The 18,973-nt window shown below is 43.6% G+C and overlaps 1 protein-coding gene across 1 annotated transcript; it reads right to left on the bottom strand.

Moving 5' to 3' along the window:
* Positions 1-7,558: 7,558 nt before the first annotated feature.
* BMP10 (bone morphogenetic protein 10) lies at positions 7,559-12,290 on the bottom strand. The gene is made up of 2 exons (XM_034430612.2): positions 11,965-12,290; positions 7,559-10,178 (listed from the first exon to the last, which is right to left on the bottom strand). Exons 1-2 carry the CDS (start codon positions 12,278-12,280, stop codon positions 9,241-9,243), a joined length of 1,254 nt encoding a protein of 417 aa, XP_034286503.2. The 5' UTR covers positions 12,281-12,290; the 3' UTR covers positions 7,559-9,240.
* Between the last annotated feature and the right edge of the window lie 6,683 nt (positions 12,291-18,973).

Genomic DNA, 18,973 nt, shown 5'->3' with positions numbered 1-18,973 from the left:
AAGAAGAAAGAAAGAAAAAGAACGTGAGAGAGAAAGAGAGAAAGAAAGAAAGAAAGAAAGAAAGAAAGAAAGAAAGAGAAAGAGGGAAAGATAGTGAGAGAAAGAAAAAGAAAGAGAAAGAAAGAGAAAGAAAGAAAGAAAAAACGTGAGAGAGAAAGAGACAAAGAAAGAGAGAGAGAAAGAAAGAAAAAGAGAGAGAGAGAGAGAGAGATGGGGGGGGGCAAGCTTCCATCACAGAATTACAGCCATCATTTTGACTTTTTGCACCCTCCTTCCTTGCTCTGGTGGGGAATTTCTTCCCATCCATGTTTTCCTACATTTCCTTAAAATTTGAAATAGATCGGGAAGCTTAATGTTTTAGATCAAGCCCAGTCCAAAAATGCTCTGGAATTCCTGTAAGAGCCATCAATTGTCAGGCAGAGATAAATCCCATTTAGGCATCATTCGAAAGCTACAATCAAAAATCCAGGAAGGAAACAGCATCGAACATTTTCCCTCCAGCAACCAACACCCAAAGAGAAGCAGGATTCCACCTACTACCCACCACCCATTCAAGTAGATTTTCAGCAGCGACATGAGGGAGAGCTGAGAAAATACTGGTTGGCCATTCCTCTACCTGAACACCTAATCCTTCAAAATTGCTCTGAAAGAAAGTTTTATAAGGGCAACTTGCTGTTGGCAGAACTTTTCCTGACAATCCAAGTTTTGTTTCAAAACAAGATGTCAAATTTTCTGTCTGCTTTTCCAAGCTAGGAGGTACTTTGTATTCAGAAAGTTCTTTCTAAGGTAGCCAAGGAGAAGCCAGGATGAATTTTAAAGGCTTTTAGCAACGCCACGCTCTTTCTAGAACAGTGTTTCTCAACCTTGGAAGCTTGAAGATGGGTGGACTTCAACTCCCAGAATCCCCCAGCCAGCGCTGCTGGCTGGGGGTTTCTGGGAGTTGAAGTCCACCCATCTTCAAGCTACCAAGGTTGAGAAACGTTGTTCTAGAAGAACCTTCCTGCTGATTGGAAAAGAAAATGCCCATGGCAATAAGATAGGGTTGACCATATTCAACTCTTCGTTGACCACCAAGTACTGTTGCTGTCGGGAAGTAAACAACAACCTTTGTTACAGAGGGAAACAAAGGTTTGGAAACTTGGGAAGGAGAGAACAAGATGTTCCTACTCATATGGTTGGCATGAAGGCAAGAATGTCGCACCAAGTTGTTTGAGCGTAGCTCGCATCACAGAAAAAAGACAGCAGAAAATGGTGGGGGGAAAAAATGAAACCAATCCAAGTGGACATGAGGTTTCCCTAAATCAAGGGTGAAATCCAGCAGGTTCTAGAGAACCGGTAGCAGAAATGTTGAGTAGTTCGGAGAATACCACCTCTGGTTGGGTTAGGCCAGAGTGGGGTGGGAATGGAGATTTTGCAATACCCTTCCCCTGCCACGCCCACCAAGCCATGCCCACAGAACCAGTCGGGAAAAATTTTGAATTTCACCCTTGCCCTAAACGTACTGTCATACCCTGATAAATAAAATAACCCATGTCAACCAAGGATCTTTGGGGTTTGCAATCAGATGTAAGAAGGTAAAAGGGTAGAATCATAGAATCCTGGAAGGGACCCTAGAGGTCTTCTAGGTCAGCCCCCTGCACAAAGCAGGAGACTTTATTGCATCCTGGACGAATGATTGTCCAATCTTTCTTGAAAACCTCCAAAAATGGAGCACCAACAGAAGGCAAGATCTTCCATTGATGAACTGTTCTCTCTGACACTAAATTTCTTTTTAATTCCAGATTGGATCGCTCTTTAAGGAGCTTCCATCCACTGCTTCTTCTCCTGCCCTCAGGTGCTTTGGAGAATTAAGTCAACCCCCTCTTCTCTGTGACTGCCCCTTAAATATGGAAGACAATCATCCTATCACCCCCTCATCCTTCTCTTCGTTAGGCTGGACATACCCTTGTTCCCGCAACTGTTCATTGTACAATTTATCCTTCAGACTCCTTATCACCTTTGTTGCTTTTCTCTGCACACTTTCTAAGATCCGAGCATCCCGAGACCAAAATCTTGGTGGTGCAGTGGACTAAAGTGCTGTTAAGTAGCACTTAGCTGCCAGCTGCTTGCAATTACTGCGAGTTCAAATCTCACCAGGCTCAGGGTTGACTCAGCCTTCCATCCTTCCGAGGTAGGTAAAATGAGGACCCGGATTGTGGGGGCAATAAGCTGACTTTGTATAAAAAAGAACACCACTTTGGGGTGGGGGGGCGAAAGCCCTACTAAGCAGGTATATACAAAAGTATGAAGGCTATTGCTCAACGCATTGTAAGTCTCTGAGTCTCTGGAGAAGAGCGGCATATAAATCGAACCAATAAATAAATAAATAAATAAATAAATAAATAAATAAATAAATAAATAAATAAATAAATAAATAAATAAATAAATAAATAAATAAATAAATAAATAAATAAATAAATAAATAAATAAATAAATAAATAAATAAATAAATAAATAAAATGTGTTAGAACTGCCAGGCTGCGGCATCCAAAATCCAAAGGAGTCTAGGAGCGCCATTTCCCGATTTTTACAGATTTTATAAAGCGACAAACACTTTTGGGAAGTGCAGCCATGCAATGAAATTTGAGAGTTGCAAAAAGCGGTTCCAGACTCCTGATGGCTTTGCCCCTCTCGCTGTGGCCTTTGCTATTTCCGAAAGAATGTCTCACATGTGGACGCACAGACCCCTCTCCAGAAAGTTAATCCCGTGATCGATCACACATGGCAGGGGGGGGCGGGTGAAGGCTAAGCCAAGGATTAGCCAAGCATTTCATCTCGAATCCCAGGTGCAATATTTACATTTCTCCTGCAGGTTTTAAACTCTGCTTTGCAGCGGGTGGTGACAGCTCAGGAAATGGGTTCCCACAATAAATCTCTGGTGATTGAAAATACTCTAATCTCTGCCGAGATAAGGAGTTGCTACAGCAAAGGACAACATCAACCTGGAAGTGATGGACGCTGGGAATGCTAGAGGGCTGGTTGAGCCTCTCTGATCATGCTGGGCCCTCCAGAGATGACCCAGCATTTAAACCTTTTCCCCTTTAACTCAACACACACTTTTCAACACCATCTTTGGCTCGCACCCTGCTTAACCTCATCAGCACGCTGCCCAGTGACACTTGGGTTGGAAGTGAGAATGGAAAGATACGGACGATTGGAAGCAGCCAGCGTGCTCTCGGGTGGCGCCCTCCTGCCTTGGAGGTGCATGAGGCCCCTTCTCGCCCTCCCATAATTCAAATTGGGAAAAGTCCCATTCATGAACAGCCATGGTGCAAAGCCATCTCCTAGGACAGGAGTGAAAATCCCTGGCCCCACAAGAGGCAGGTGGGTGGAAATCATTCCCTGGAACCATCTGCAAAAGGACTGATTTTGTCCTTCTCTTCTTCTTCTTCTTCTTCTTCTTCTTCTTTTTTTTTTAATTTGATTTATATGCCGCCCTTCTCCGGAGACTCAGGGCGGCTTACAATGCGCTAAGCAATAGCCTTCATTCTTTTGTATATTTTATACAAAGTCAGCTTATTGCCCCCACAAACTGGGTCCTCATCTCACCTACCTTAGAAAGGATGGAAGGCTGAGTCAACCTTGAGCCTTGGAGAGATTCGAACCAGCAGAAATTGCAGGCAGCTGTGTTAATAACAGGGTGCACTAAACCACTGTACTATCAAGGCTCTTCTCCTCTTTTGTCCTCTGTTCTTCTGACTGAAATTGGGATGCATTCCCAAGGTGTAGAGGGGTGTCTCTCTGTGTGTGTCAGGGGTGAAATCCAGCAGGTTCTGACAAACCGGTAGCGGAAATTTTGAGTAGTTCAGAGAACGAGCAAATACCACCTCTGGCTGGCCCCACAGTGGGGTGGGAATGGAGATTTTGCAATATCCTTCCCCCCAGGAGTGGGGAGGGAATGGGGATTTTGCAGTATCCTTCCCCCAGGAGTGGGGAAGGAATGGGGATTTTGCAGTATCCTTCCCCCAGGAGTGGGGAAGGAATGGGGATTTTACAGTATCCTTTCCCTGCCATGCCCACCAAGCCACACCCACCGAGCCACACCACGCCCACCATGCCACGCCCACAGAACCGGTAGTAAAAAAAATTTCACCACTGGTGTGTGTGTGTCCCTGGTTTGTGTCTTCTTCAAATGTGTAAACAGTATGATGAACGTTTGAGGGACCTAGTTCTGTCTAGTCTGTCAAAGAAAAGGATTGGAGTCTTGGATGATAGTTGTCTTCCAGTATTTGCTACAGAGAAGAAAGGTTGACTTATTCTCCAAAGCACCTGAAGGCAACAGGTGGAAGAGCATTCAAGACAGATCCAAGCTGGAACTAAGGAGAAATTCCCCGATAGTGAGAACAATTAATCAGTGCCTCCAGAGGTGGTAGTTGCTCCATCACTGGAGGTTTTCTTGGACACCTATTTATCCAAGATGGCACAAGCACTCCTCCTGTCTTGGGCAGGGCGTTGGACTAGAAGACCTTTCCCACCCCGTGGTTCTGTGATCTGCTGCGCTGGAGCGCAAACTAAACCTTGAGCCCAGGACATGCTTAGCTGGCTTCTTCCCTGCTCTAATCAGGCCAGTGTCACCTCCTCCGTTCCTGGCCAGCTCCTTGGTCATCACTTAGCATGGGACAACATCACACGGTTCTTCTGTTGTCCTCTCTAGCTCTGGATGTCCAATCCACAATGCCAGGATGACCAACTGCTCTGTCCCTCAAAAAGCTGGCAGCAGGAACTTGATAAAAATGTTAGGATATGGTTTGGGCCTAACAAGTTGTCCAGGCAATATATGTGTTCTGTGACTTTAATATGAATATGTATTGTGTGACTTTAAGGCTTTACTGCTGATTCATTGTAATGCTGAGTATGCTGTAATTAGTTGTGAACGTATTTAAGAAAGGTACTGCAACGTATTCAGTTGATGATATGCTACCATAGTGTGAGGAGTTGCTATCGTTGTGCTATCATTGTTGGATGGATCTGCAACCATCGTGGTTTGTGAACCAGAGTGAGCTTGTTATTCTAACCAACTACTGTTTGTGTGGTAAGATGATATTTGTATCACTGGACTGGTTTAACTGGCAAAGACTTGGATTTGTTTAAAGACTATGAGATTGTTTTTTCACTATAAAGTAAACTTTTGGTAAACCAGTTTGCACATCTCTTATTCATTGCTCTCAGCAACGTTTCTCTGTGCTCTACACTCTGCTGGTTGGTAACACAACAACAATATCCTTAACAAAAACAATATACAACAATTTGGTTCTCGATTTTGATAAACCAGAAATCTGGGTTTTCACCATGAGAGCCAAACAAGGGCATCGATTAGAGCAGTCAATGTGGTTTTCTACACGAAAGGAAGCTGATACACCCTCCAGCACTACATGGTGCAATTACCCCTTAGGACAGTGTTTCTCAACCTTGGTAGCTTGAAGATGGGTGGACTTCAACTCCCAGAATCCCCCATCTTCAAGCTTCCAAGGTTGAGAAACTCTGCCTTAGGAAGATGAATGCCATGAAGCATTTCTTTTACACTTGACTGTGGACAATTCTCACCTTTTGAAGCCAAAACAGTGGCCCGAATCTGTTACGGGGCACAAAACAGCAATCTATCCGATGAAGCAACTGCAGGGAATAATGGTGCCCACAAAATTCCTGAGATGAATTCGAGCTGCGTCCTGTGGAACGTCAAATGTTTCCTTAAGACTGGGAACAGGAATGCCACAGATTCAGGTTAGGGGCCCAGAAGATAATAATGACTCAAAATGCAACACACACACACCCAGGTTTGGTCTGATCCCTCTAATTCCAACAGGTAACTTTTCCTTACTCTAGAAACAGGCAGTAGAGCATAAACTGGCTTCCTATGGATTCTCTCCACTATTCTTAAAATCGTTAGATGACCATCAAACCCAGCCTAGAACGTAGAACTAGTTGGAAGGGCCTTGGAGGTCTTCTAGGGGCCAATGTCCTGCCCATGGCAGGAGACCCTAGGCCTAGACAAATGGCTGTCCAATCTCTTCTTAAAAGCCTCTAGTCCAGTGCTAAAGCAGCCAGAACTTCTGAAGGCAAATTTATTAATTATTCTCAATAATAAGGGCTGTGAAGTTCCAGATTGAAGTTAATAGGCTCCATCAATATGATGGAGTTTGGATTAACAGGAGCACCAGCAAGTTACTTGGTAAATCTAAGGTTCTCAAGATCTAACATTCTTTAAAGCTAGATTCAACGTTCCTCCCCTCTGCACTTCTTCAAGGCAGATATACGGTAGTAAATTCCTGTAGCTGAGTGTATTTGTCGAAGTGGTGATGAGGAATTTGAAATTCTCACACACATATTACTATGTTGTAAATTTTAAGGTAAAAGTAAAGGTTCCCCTCGCACATGCGTGCTAGTCGTTCCCGACTCTAGGGGGCGGTGCTCATCTCCGTTTCAAAGCCGAAGAGCCAGCGCTGTCCGATGACGCCTCCGTGGTCATGTTGCCGGCATGACTCAACGCCAAAGGCGCACGGAACGCTGTTACCTTCCCACCAAAGGTGGTCCTTATTTTTCTACTTGCATTTTTTACCTGCTTTTGAACTGCTAGGTTGGCAGAAGCTGGGACAAGTAACGGGAGCTCACCCCATTACGCAGCACTAGGGATTCGAACTATTGAACTGCCAATCTTTTGATCGACAAGCTCAGCATCTTAGCCAATGAGCCACCACATTCCTTTTTACAGAGACATTAGTCTACATTGTACGGAGACATCAATCCACCTTGTACCCCTAATAGATAAATTCCCAGGGAGGCCAGATAATTTTTACATGAACATTCTCCTTCAGGATCTAAAACCATTCACTACATGTGCAGGAAGTATATTTTGTGTGGCTGCGATGAAAACAAGCCATAATTGGTGAAAGGCATATTTACCTTTGTTTTAACATACAACTTGGTTTGGACGCATTTAACTATTTGCTGCAGGGGAAATATAGTTTTCGTTTTTATTTTGTACCTATTAACGTTTTAGACTTATCACCTGAGAAACAACTCTGTTAACATAATAATGGAGGAATGAATGTTATATTTTGTTTATTTTGATAGCTAGTGATTTATGGTATTCGTTTGCTTCACTCTGTATTTGTTTGCTTTGGCTATTTAAATTTTGCTGGTCTTTGACCGAATAAATATGATTGATTGATTCAATGTTCATCTAAAGTGGGTAGATTTCTCCATAGAGAAATAGAATATAAGATAATAACATCTGGAGCAGAGGAGAGTTTGAGGGTCACTGCAGCAGCTATTCTGAAGAACAAAGGCTCACTTTAACGATGAGAATTGTGATAGATCCCTCCAAAGTCTGTTGGAGACTTATGCAGTAATTGTGGCCAAAATTGGCCTCAAGATACAGTCAGAAGTCTTGCCGGAACTCACTGTATGTTTGAAAATGGGATGTTTCCAGCAAAACTGGAATAGGGGGGCAAATTCACCAGCTCTCAGTTTTGGCCGTATGAAAAAATGCACACTCTCTGTATTCATTTTAGACTTGAAAGTGATTGTATGCTGGATGTCACTGTATTTTGTATTACACCGAGAGATGGAAAAACAAGGACAAATTAATATATTTACAAAGACAATGAAGAAGAAAGTCCGTTGAAACTGAGGGATGGTATTAGCAACGAAACAGTTCAATATACAGGATTACCCAAGTGTGTTTGGTAAACATACAAGCACAAAAATAAAACATTTTGTATTCTACATTATATTACAAGGACGACAGTCAATAAATAGATCAATAAATAATGGCTTCAGGGATGAAGGTGAGGCGGATTTCAGCAAGTCCAAGTGCTTTGCATGAGAATTCTCCTGAAGGGCCCAGGTTGTTGCTCTCAAAACCCAACTTCTCTCTCTCTCTCTCTCCTTAAAAGTAGAAATCAGTGGTGGGGCGTAGTACAGTAAGACCACAAAGGGCTCGAGACACAACGTCAATTACACTTTCCAAAGAATCTGACCAATTTGCAGCTTAGTATAAATAAAGCACCGCCAGACCTATCGTTTCTCAATTCCAACACCTTCTTATCACAACGATTTGTCGGAGAGGAGTGGTGGAAACTTGACATGTGACCTCCGTCGTACGCATGGAGAACTGTCTCGTGAATCGACAGCTCCAGTAAGGAGGGAGCTCCTTTTCTGTCCGAAGAGCCCTGAAATTTCAGCACGAAACAATCCTCCCCTCCCCACAAACTTTAACAGTGATCAAAACAACGATCAGCCAGATTCTGAGTTGCATTGGGGCATCGATACAAGAGACGAGTAGGGTTCGTATCATGCGCACCCCAATCCGAGTGGCGTCGTCCAAAGCAATGAGATGCAATTGCTTTGAGGGATGTCTTGGTTATGCTATCTGAAGGGCTCCACTAAACTGACTACGCAGAACAGTCCTGAGAGGGATGAAGGGAGTAGCAAAGAACTTTCCAGAAAGAGAATTTCTGCATCAACCACTAGGCCGGTGTTTTTTCTGAGTAAGCAAGGAAACAAGGAAAAGGTTATGACTTAGGTTCCCCTAACAATTTGCTTTTGGCTTGGTGTGTTGCAGGAATCCAGCTGCAACACACTGGTTTTATTCAATAAATCATGGTTAATGAAACCATGCTTACTGAGCGGTATGAACCTCAGGTGTCACAGCTTAAGAAAGTTTTCTTGAACTTCTTCTCCCAGGACAAGTCCAAGCGGAGCATTGGACTGCCCCTCTGTTGGAAAGAAAAGCTGCTGGCTGGGGTTTTAGGGCAAAGGATTGTCACTAAGAAGGGCAAGGGCTTCCTCCCAGGACAGTCTCCAAGGGACACTAGAATTGAACTGGCAGCCAGATCATGCTAGGTATGTTTTCTGACAACTGTTGGCTCAGTTGTAGTGGCCGGAAATTGGAAGGAACTGAACAGGATTGCTTAAATGGTAAAATGTCTGGGATGAACAATTGAAGAGGAAGTCCTGTGATGTTGAGGGAGCTCTAGTTGAAGGTAAGGAGATGCCTCCACTTGCTGCTGTCTAGGAGGTCACTTGTCTCCTTCCATCCCCCTCCTCCCCTTTTCTCCAAGCCATCATCCCTAAACCCTTGCCCGTCTCCAAGGTCCCTTTCCCTTGTTCAAGGAGTTGACTGCATCTCAAAACTGTTCAGATGGAACCATGAAATCCCACGAAAGCCAAAACACCATGCAAGAGCCCCATCTCCTGCTACTATCTGCAGCCACATTCAGAGACGGACATGCCCTCGTAGTTTTGCTTGAAGGTGACGATCCCTTTATCCAAGAAGAGCAAAGAGATGGGGTCTAGCTTGGTTGGGACGCAACAGGCAGGAGAAGCTCTCTGGGGATCATTCAAGTGAACGGACGTCTGGACCATGGCATGGGTGGTCGACTGGCTGCCATCCAGAGGGAAGCTGCAAGCTCCCTTGCACTGGTAGGCATCGTAGCCGGCGGGTGCAATGATCCAGGAGTCCCAGCCGATCTCCTTGAAATCCACATAGAGGGACGTCTTTTTGCAGGTGCTTCCCTTGGCATTCCTCCTGATCCTGGAGGTTGAGTCATAGATGATGTTGGACCTGATCTGAAGCAGATCGTTGGGGCTGCTGGAGAAGTCTTGCAAATCTAAATCCGGCCACTCTTGCATCTGCTCGTGCTCCATCATCTCCTTCAGCTCGTGTTTCTCCTCTCTCTTGGCATGGCTGTGATCGTCTGAAAACACAATTAACAACGGCTTGTGTTTGGGTTCCAGGTTGATGTCTACGCCTCTGTGTCTTCCTGGGTTGGGATTCTCTCCCACTCGGTACTCCACCTGCACCTCTAGCTGGTGAGTGGTTGAGTCAGAGTGATGCCACTTCCTGATGGCTTCTGTCACCTCAAACGTCTTCCATTCATTGTCGGTGCTGTAAATAAACCTGGATGCCAGCACTCTCAGCTTCCTCTCCTCTCCCTCTTTCCCTCCTCCGTGTTCACCCTCCAGCACTTCAAAAACGGTGACCTTCCGGTCGAGATTTTCGTAGAGTGGCTTGTCCTCCGCCAGAGTGTAGAGCCTCAGCTCAGCCATGGTTATCTTCTCATGGTGAGGGATGGTGACATTGAACAGGAGAGGGTACCTCCGTACGCCATTAAAGCGGATGGGCCGTGAACTCTGTTCTGCAAATGGTTTTTTAAAATCACATTATATTTCACATTGATACAGGGTGTAAAGAACTGTCACTATCGCACAATACACTTCAACCTGACTAAATCTAGTTTTCAGTTGACATTGAGAGGCAGCGCTGGCTTTGAAACCAGTAGACCGTGAGTTTCAACCTCATCCACCCCCGCCAAGCATGAAAACTGGCCGAGGGACTTTGGATCAGTCCCTTTCTCTCGGACCAACCTACCTCACAGGATTGCTGTGTGCAGAAAATAGGAGGAGGAAGGAAGGCATGTTGGAAAAACAGGAGGATAACACTATTGATGTTGCAGTTTGGAGAAATAAATTGATTTTCTGCAACTAAACTGCTAAGTAGCCAAATTGGAGTAAAAAAAATGTGGACGAGAGATCACTTTTGAAACAAAAACTTGTCCTAACGGTTGGCAATGGAGGGGCCAGTAAAAAAAGAGGCAGAAAAATCTATTAATCAAGTGAAGGTTTTGTGACAAAATGGCAGGCTGAGATATTGCAAAGATATTCTAACATGGTGAACTTCGCTATTGCACCCTGATGAGGTCCATTTGAGAGCAATGGATTTATAATTTCATGTCCTTTACCTGATGAAGTTCTAATTTTTTGCAGGTAGCTGCAATAGAGTGCATTGTCATAAAAAACGTAACACCTATTCATAGTTACTACAGACCAGAGACTATGAAGAAGGCTGATTGTAAGGATCAGCAGAAATCCAGCTGAAAATGTGGTCTGTAGTCCATGGAAGTCTACACTATAACCTAGTTGGAAGATCTGCCAAGTTCTTGGCTTTTGGAAAAGCATAATTATATGCCTTTATGCTATAATCCATGAAAATGAGTATCAGTAGCAACTATCTGTAGTTAGGAAGAAGCATTTTGCAGTAAGGCATCTTAATGCTGACACGCTCAAGTGCTCTGACAGATAAATCTTGGATTGAGCTGTTAAAAGTATTTGCAAAAATCATTTTCTGCAAGCCAGAGATATATATCTATATGTATAATACAAGATAGTTGTGTGGTGTGCTATCAAACTGGTGCTTATAAGAACTGTTTTGTATTACACAAGGTTGCAAAGAACAGGTTTTAGTTTCTTCTATTAACACATTTGAGATCAATAAATTTGGCACAGGGCTGATTTTTAGATCAGTTTGCTTTCTGGTTTATACCTTCTGCTCATTTCGAATCCTCCTCCTTAGGATAGGCAGACCTTAAAACAACCAACTTTGAAGTTGTGCGCCTGCAAAAACCTCCTGCAGCTGTGTCAAAAACAAAACTGAAAAATTACGGAGCTTGAAATGTGTATTTTGAAAATCCTTGCTTGTGAATTAACCTGACGCTCTTGAAAAAAAAGAAGCTTGCCGGTGGAATTCTACATCTGGAGGATAATGCCTGAGAATGTGCAATGAGAGCATCTTTATGGATTTCATCAGTTGTTCAAAACTTACACAAAAAACACACGCTCTGGCTAAATGTAGCACTGCCAATCTGAGGAATACTGTACAGCAATTACCCTGCAGTGCGAAAGTCAACTAGCTGGGAGATTAGATGTGCCCCATTAAGCAGTAAGTAAGACAACTCAACACTAGGCCAGCTGAGTCTCTTTGCTAATATCTTCTCTTTCAAACTTCCTCTCTGCTCCACTAAAATAATAATCTTCCTTTCCTCTAGTTACAACTGTAATCTAACAACTAAAAGCCAGTGAGATAATTGGCTACTCAACCTACTTGGTTGCTCCTCCTAAAGTTGGGAAGAAAATCCAAGGACTTACCTTCGTTTTTGAAGCTTCTAACAATATTGGCTGATGGCAGCAAGGTCTTGTCCCTGGCAAACCTATTGTAGAGCTCTAACATATATTCTGGAGGGTCCACCTTGGCTTCCTCTTCCAGGGGGATCCCCGAGAGGTTCAGTGCCTTCAGGAGCTCGTTTTGCAAATTCTGAAGCAGGGCGTCCTGTTCATCAAAGAAGGGCACCTCTTCCTCCATAAGAGGCACATCTAAGCTGGTGATGGGGCTCCCATCTGCAAGGTGGGCCAGAAGAGAAACGGTGGCCCAAATCTGGAAGGCTACAGATTCCATGACGTTCATCCAAAGTGGCCAAGCTGCTCTACCAAGTTTGCTCGGGTGCGGTCTAAGTGGCTCTTTTATCCCCCCGCGAGGGTTATATACGGCTTGTGTCACCGAGGGTGGACAAGTTTGGAGCTTGTGATCAGGCACTGACTCTCCCATTCTTGTTCCCCACACCCCCTTTCGTCCAGGTCTCAGTAATTGGACATGGCCTGCTCTGTCTCCTATGGTAGCTTTCCTTCTCTTATCTCCTCCAGTGTAAGCTGTCCACCAGATTTCGCCCGCTATCTCACAACCCCCTTTTCTCTTAATGAGCATTTTGTAAACATTCCACATTTAGATGCTCCAAAAGAGAAGAACATTTTTCCTCTTTGCAGAAGACCTGATTGTACCCCCCACCCCCACCCCACAACTACATTTGGCTTAGCTTGACTGCTTTAATTTTTTTTTTAAAAAAAAACTCTGACTCTTTGTTTGTTGCATTTTCAGCTAAATGTGTAAGAGATGGTACCCCTGTGTCTTGTTCCTACAAGTTTCTGATTTAGGTATTGACTCCTTAAAGAGCTGGAAATGAAAGGAAGTGATTGAAGATAAAAGATTTAAGACCTGGGATGATTTTGGGATGATATGTGAGGGCTTCTTACTTTAGAGAGCAGTTTCCATGTTCAAAATAAAATTTGTCTATTGTGATGAAACAGTTGCATGATAGTCTAAATTGCTCATGTTCAAAATATACATGAATCTATCTATCTATCCTTCCATCCAGTCATTAGTTCATTTTTTTTCTCTTGTAAAATATGCCTAGTTATATCCAACACTGGTATTTTTAAAGATATTATTAAAATATTCCAAATATTGTACATATCGCGAAAGGGAACGCTTCATCCAGTGGTGAAATCCAAATATTTTTACTGCCGGTTCTGTGGGCATGGCTTGGTGGGCGTGGTGTGGCTTGGTGGGTATGGCAGGGTAAGGATACTGCAAAATCTCCATTTCGTCCCCACTCCTGGGGGAACGATATTGCAAAACCTCCATTCCCACCCCACTCTGGGGCCAGCCAGAGGTGGCATTTGCCGGTTCTCCAAACTACCCAAAATTTCCGCTACCGGTTTCGAGCAGTATCCTTCCCCTGCCATGCCCACCAAGCCATGCCCACAGAACCAGTAGTAAAAAAAATTGGATTTCACCACTGCTTGCAACCCAACATTGGACAGAGCTGTGTGAGCTAACAGTAAGAGGAAGGTCTTTGTTGAAATATCAAGTCAGCCATTTCTGGTCATTCAACTGGGCTTCAATTGTAAAAAAAAAGAAATGTGAAGAAGGCAATAGAAGGAGAGACACAGTGTTTGCTGGACTTGCTCTGTTGACATTCACCCATCCTTGCTTGAACCAGGAATGGTATGAAGTAGCTTAAAATACAGTCAACAAAATTGAGAAAATCCATCATTTTGATATTTTAGCTGCTTGATGAATGAGGTAACAGTTGAGGAGATAAAAACTGGCATGGACAGTGTGATGGACATGTGATGGAATAAATATGTCGAAGAGTGGCTTCCCATGTGTTCTTTCTCAACACCATTCCTCCTCTCTCCTTTCCTCTCCATAAATGGTTCACATCCTCCCTCTTCCCTCTGAAGCAAAGAAGTCATAGTGAAAAGGGATGTTATTCAAAAGGAAGCATGCAGAGTAGATCTGGTCCTGTCAATATTTCTAGTTCTTTGTCCTATGGAGCTACAGTCATTAGCTTGGTGTAGATCAGAGGTCTCCAACCCTGGCAACTTTAAGCCTGAGGACTTCAACTCTCAGAATTCCCCAGCCAGCAAAGCTGAGAATTGAAGTTCTCCAGGCTTAAAGTTGCCAAGGTTGGAGACCCCTGTCCTAAAGGGACCATAGCTGCCCACCCTTTTATGACCTGAGGACTTGGCCAGCTCAGGAATTCTGGGAATTGAGATATGTCAGGCTTAAAGTTGCCAAGGTTGGAGACCCCTGGTATAGATGATAATGTTGGAGTGAGAAAACATGCATTTGGAGAATTGTGGTGGTCAGGAGATGAAGATGGGAGCTACCCAAAGCCTTTTCCTTCTTCCTCTGAACATTGGTGGATAATCTGGGGACATTCATCTGCATGGAATTTAAATTTAGACAACACCAGGGAGCCCAACCCCAAGGGAATAAATTAGCTGATTGAGTGTAGCAGAAATATGTCATTGAATGGTGCTTAATTTTTCTTTGGAGATTATTGAAAGCTTCTCAGGGTCAACGGAACAAAGAGATTGTTGCTTCTGAAAAGGGAGGAAATTCTTGCAGGACATTTCTGGAATTCTCCCACTTGTCAATCCCTTATTTCGTTGCAAGTTTGGTATTCATTTGGGTGTCCGATAAGGAGAAAAGAGTCTCTCTCATGACATTGACAAAAGCAAGATGGCTGGCCAAAATCTTTGCAGAAATGTCCAACTTATTCCCCGCCTTCTGCTGTGATGTTATTTCAAGACTTACATTCTTATCCTTCATGAACATTCCAGGGGAAAAGCTCTATGAACTCTCAAGTGTCAGAATTTCCCAGAAGCATTTGCTGCTTCAATGAGCTTCTCTCAACTTTGCTTTGGCTCACCTAGAATGATCAAAGGAAGTTGGATTAGGGTCTGGCCTGAATTAGCATATTCCAGGTTAGACTCGCTGCTGGGGAATCTTAATAGATCATCTTAGCAGATCTTTTAATTCAATTCATCAGACTAAGAATGCATTTCTCTGAATCCCTGCACAAGCAGAAGTGTCAATATAATTCCTGACAAATGGCTGTCCAATTTCTTCTTAAAAACCTCCAGTGTTGGAGCATTCACAACTTCTGGAGGCCAGTTGTTCCACTGGTTAATTGTTCTCACTGTCAGGAAATTTCTCCTTAGTTCTAGGTTGCTTCTCTCCTTGATTAGTTTCCACCCGTTGTTTCCTGTCTCACTTTCTGCTCCTTTGGTAAATTGTTAGCCCCCCCCCCTCATTTTTGTGACAGACCCTCAAATATTGGAACACTGCTATCGTATCTCCCCTAGTCCATCTTTTCACTAATCTAGACATACCCAATATTTAGACATAGACATGCCCACACATTTCCTTATGGGCATGGTGGTGCTAAATATAATTTTATTGCACACTATCTCCTGAACCGCTAGTGCAGTGTTTCTCAACCTTGGCAACTTTAAGCTGGGTGAACTTCAACTCCCAGAATTCCCCAGCCAGCATTCACAAACACATGGCACAACACAGGAGGAAAAAAACCCCAATCAGGGCAGACTTCAGCTGTCCATCTGGATTTAAAAGACAAAGGCCGCTCTTTTGAAGACAGCAAAGTCCACATTCTGGACAGAGAGGACTGCTGGTTTGAAAGAGGGGTCCAAAAGGCCATCTGCATTAAAACTGAATAGCCCTCTCTCAACAGAAGGGTGTGTGTGTGATACGACACTACTATCTCCTGTCTAGCAACACAGTCCTTTCAGCAATGCCAGGAAGGTTCCACGCCCATTTGCACTCTGATTCAGGTGACCCTAAAAGTATAGACTTTGGCCTCAAAGACTCTTACAGTTTCAGAGGGCTAACGACCAGATGCCTCCAAAGAATATAAATCCTTCCATTCCCCACCATTCAACCCGAAACGAAGAAGCTTCTTGGATGAGAAGCGAAACATTTTCAAGGAAAAAAACTTCAAAAGGTTTTTGAACAGGCCCTTTGGGACAACCACCAACCGGATGGTTGAGAATCTCTGTAGACATTCGCCCATCTTAAAGTTGCCATGGTTGAGAAACACTGCTAACCAGAGCTTCTATGCAATAAGGTAAAAGTAAAGGTTCCCCTCGCACATATGTGCTACTCGTTCCCGACTCTAGGGGGCGGTGCTCATCTCTGTTTCAAAGCCAAAGAGCCAGCGCTGTCCGAAGACGTCTCCGTGGTCATGTGGCCGGCATTATTAAACGCCAAAGGTGCATGGAACGCTGTTACTTTCCACCAAAGGTGGTCCCTATTTTTCTACTTGCATTTTTTACGTGGTTTCGAACTGCTAGGTTGGCAGAAGCTGGGACAAGGAACGGGAGTTCACCCCATTATGCAGCACTGGGGATTTGAACTGCTGAACTGCCGACCTTTTGATCGATAAGCTCAGCATCTTAGCCTCTGAGCCACCGCGTCCCTTATTGTGCAATAAACACCATTAAATCCGTGGTAGCACAGTGGTTAGAATACAGTATTGCAGGCTAATTGATTGATTGATTGATTGATTAGTTCGATTTATATGCCGCCCTTCTTCGGAGACTCAGGGCAGCTTACAATGCTTTTAAGCAATAGCCTTCATACTTTTGTATATACCTGCTTAGTAGGGCTTTCGCCCCCCCCCCCAGTGGTGTTATTTTTTATACAAAGTCAGCTTATTGCCCCCACAATCCAGGTCCTCATTTTACCTACCTCGAAAGGATGGAAGGCTGAGTCAACCTTGAGCCTGGGGAGATTTGAACTTGCAGTAATTGCAGGCAGCTGGCAGCTAAGTGCTACTTTAACAGCGCTTTAGTCCGCTGCTCCACCAATTCTCCCTAACTGCTAGCAGTTCAATCCTGACCGGCTCAAGGTTGATTCATCCTTCCATCCTTTGGAGGTGGGTCAAATGAGGACCCAGATTGTTGGGGGGGCAAGAGGCTGACTCTGTGAACCGCTTAGAGAGGGCTGTAAAGCACTGTGAAGCGCTATATAAATCTAAGGGCTATTGCCGTTGCTATCGGCAGAGAAATGAAGCACCGGTCTGCCAATGCTCTGCTGCATCTCTGCGCATTTTCCCGGCCTTTGCTGGCTGAAGCGAATGAGTGTGCAAGAGCCTCGCGCGTCAGTCCTTTTCCCAAGCCAGCCTGGCAGACCCAGTGGCTCAAGAAGGTGCCGAAAGCCGCTTATCTCAGGAGTGCATGGAACAACCGCTCTCCCATCCCATCAGCAGGCTGTGGGTGCAAGGAGGTCGGCCTTATCTGCAGCAGAGTGCTCTGGATTAGCTCTCCAAGTAATGCTCCCGGGGACATCGAGCGAAGAACCGGTTTCTGTCAAACACCTCCAAACATTCCCTGGGCAAACGTGACAGTCACCAATGTTTCCATTTTAAAAAACTGTACCTGTTCCCTGTTGGGAAGTCAAGTAGGGCAGTGGAATATATTTAGCTGCTTTGTTTAATAGTGAAAGTTCTTCCTCAATGGGGACTACAAAAAAACCCCTGTCCTATTGTTCAGTATCTATCGTCTGCCACAATTGAACTTGTAGAAGAGAATATTTAATAATAATAATAATAATAACAGTAACAGATTTGGAAGGTACCTTGGAGGTCATCTAGTCCAACCCCCTGCTCACACAGGAGACCTGTACTAGGGATTCGAACCGCCGAACTGCCAACCTTTCTGATCAACAAGCTCAGTGCCTTAGCCACTGAGCCACCTAGTCAGGCACCCAGCTTGGATTTGTACTATGGGGGTCTTTTGTGCTCTCTGAGCTTGGTTGGGTTTTCTTGCAAACATTCCGTTGCATCATGGCTTCCTTTAGCACTGATGGTATTACCTAGTTTGGTAAGGAAACGTCTGTAAGACATGGACATGGAAAGAAATGCTATGTATGTATTAGAATGTAGGTATGAGAATGATAGATAGATAAGATGACATTCTAGAATACGATGGTCAGAAATAACTGTACAACACCAGCACTGTTTAAAATAGTATATATGTTATTTTGTTTTTTTACCTTTGTTTCATGGCAAGTGGAATGCCAGGACAATTACACTGTATTCAATATATCTATATGTAAATAATAAAAGTATATTTAAGCGAAGAAAACCACCAAGCTCAGAGCGTACCGAGGAACCTAACTTAAATAAGGAGGCTTTTTAGTGACCACGAGAACAGTTGCAATGGGGTATTTGCCTGCCCTCAAGGCAAAAAAACATAAAGAATAATGTAATTTGCAACATACTGGATTGCTTGTTCTCTAGAGGTTTCGGTCTGATCCATTCTAATGAGTTACAGATAGTCCTCAAGGTATGACCACAATTGAGCCCAACATTTCTGTGGCTAAGCAAGACAGCTTAGTTTTGTCTCATTTTACGCCCTTTCTCGCCACAGTTCTTAAGTGAATCACAGCTGTTGTTGCAATAATAACACAATTGTTAAGTGAATCTGTCGTCCCCATTGATTTTATTTATTTATTTATTTATTTATTTGATTTGATTTCTATACCGCCCTACTCCCGAAGGAATCAGGGCGGTGCACAGCCAAACAATAAAACACATCCATACAAAATTTAAAAGTGGAATTAAAATCAAATTAAATAGTTTTGGCCCAAACAAATTAAAACCCCAATCAATTTAAAACCAATTTTAAAATTTGAATATATAAAATACTAAAAAATATTTAAAAATTAAAAAATATTAAAAAAAAAAATTTTGCTCGTCAGAAGGTCAGAAAAGAGGATCATATGACCCTGAGATGCTACAACTGTCATAAATACGAGCCAGTTGCCAAGCCTCCGAATTTTGACTCTGGGACCATAGGGATGCTGCAGTCGTAAGTGTGAGAAACGGCCATAAGTCGGTTTTTCAGTGCTGTTACAATTTCAAATGTCACTAAATGAATTGTTTAAATTGAGAACCACCTGCGTTTTTATTTTCCCTCTAAATCTGAGAATAGAAAACAATTGTGGAAAGCT

This window comes from Pantherophis guttatus, chromosome 9, assembly GCF_059756535.1.
Source record: "Pantherophis guttatus breed Tessera chromosome 9, ASM5975653v1, whole genome shotgun sequence".
NCBI classification, from domain to species: Eukaryota; Metazoa; Chordata; class Lepidosauria; order Squamata; family Colubridae; genus Pantherophis; species Pantherophis guttatus.
Note: the sequence above shows the minus strand (reverse complement) of the source record. Positions and strands in the feature narration are given on the sequence as shown.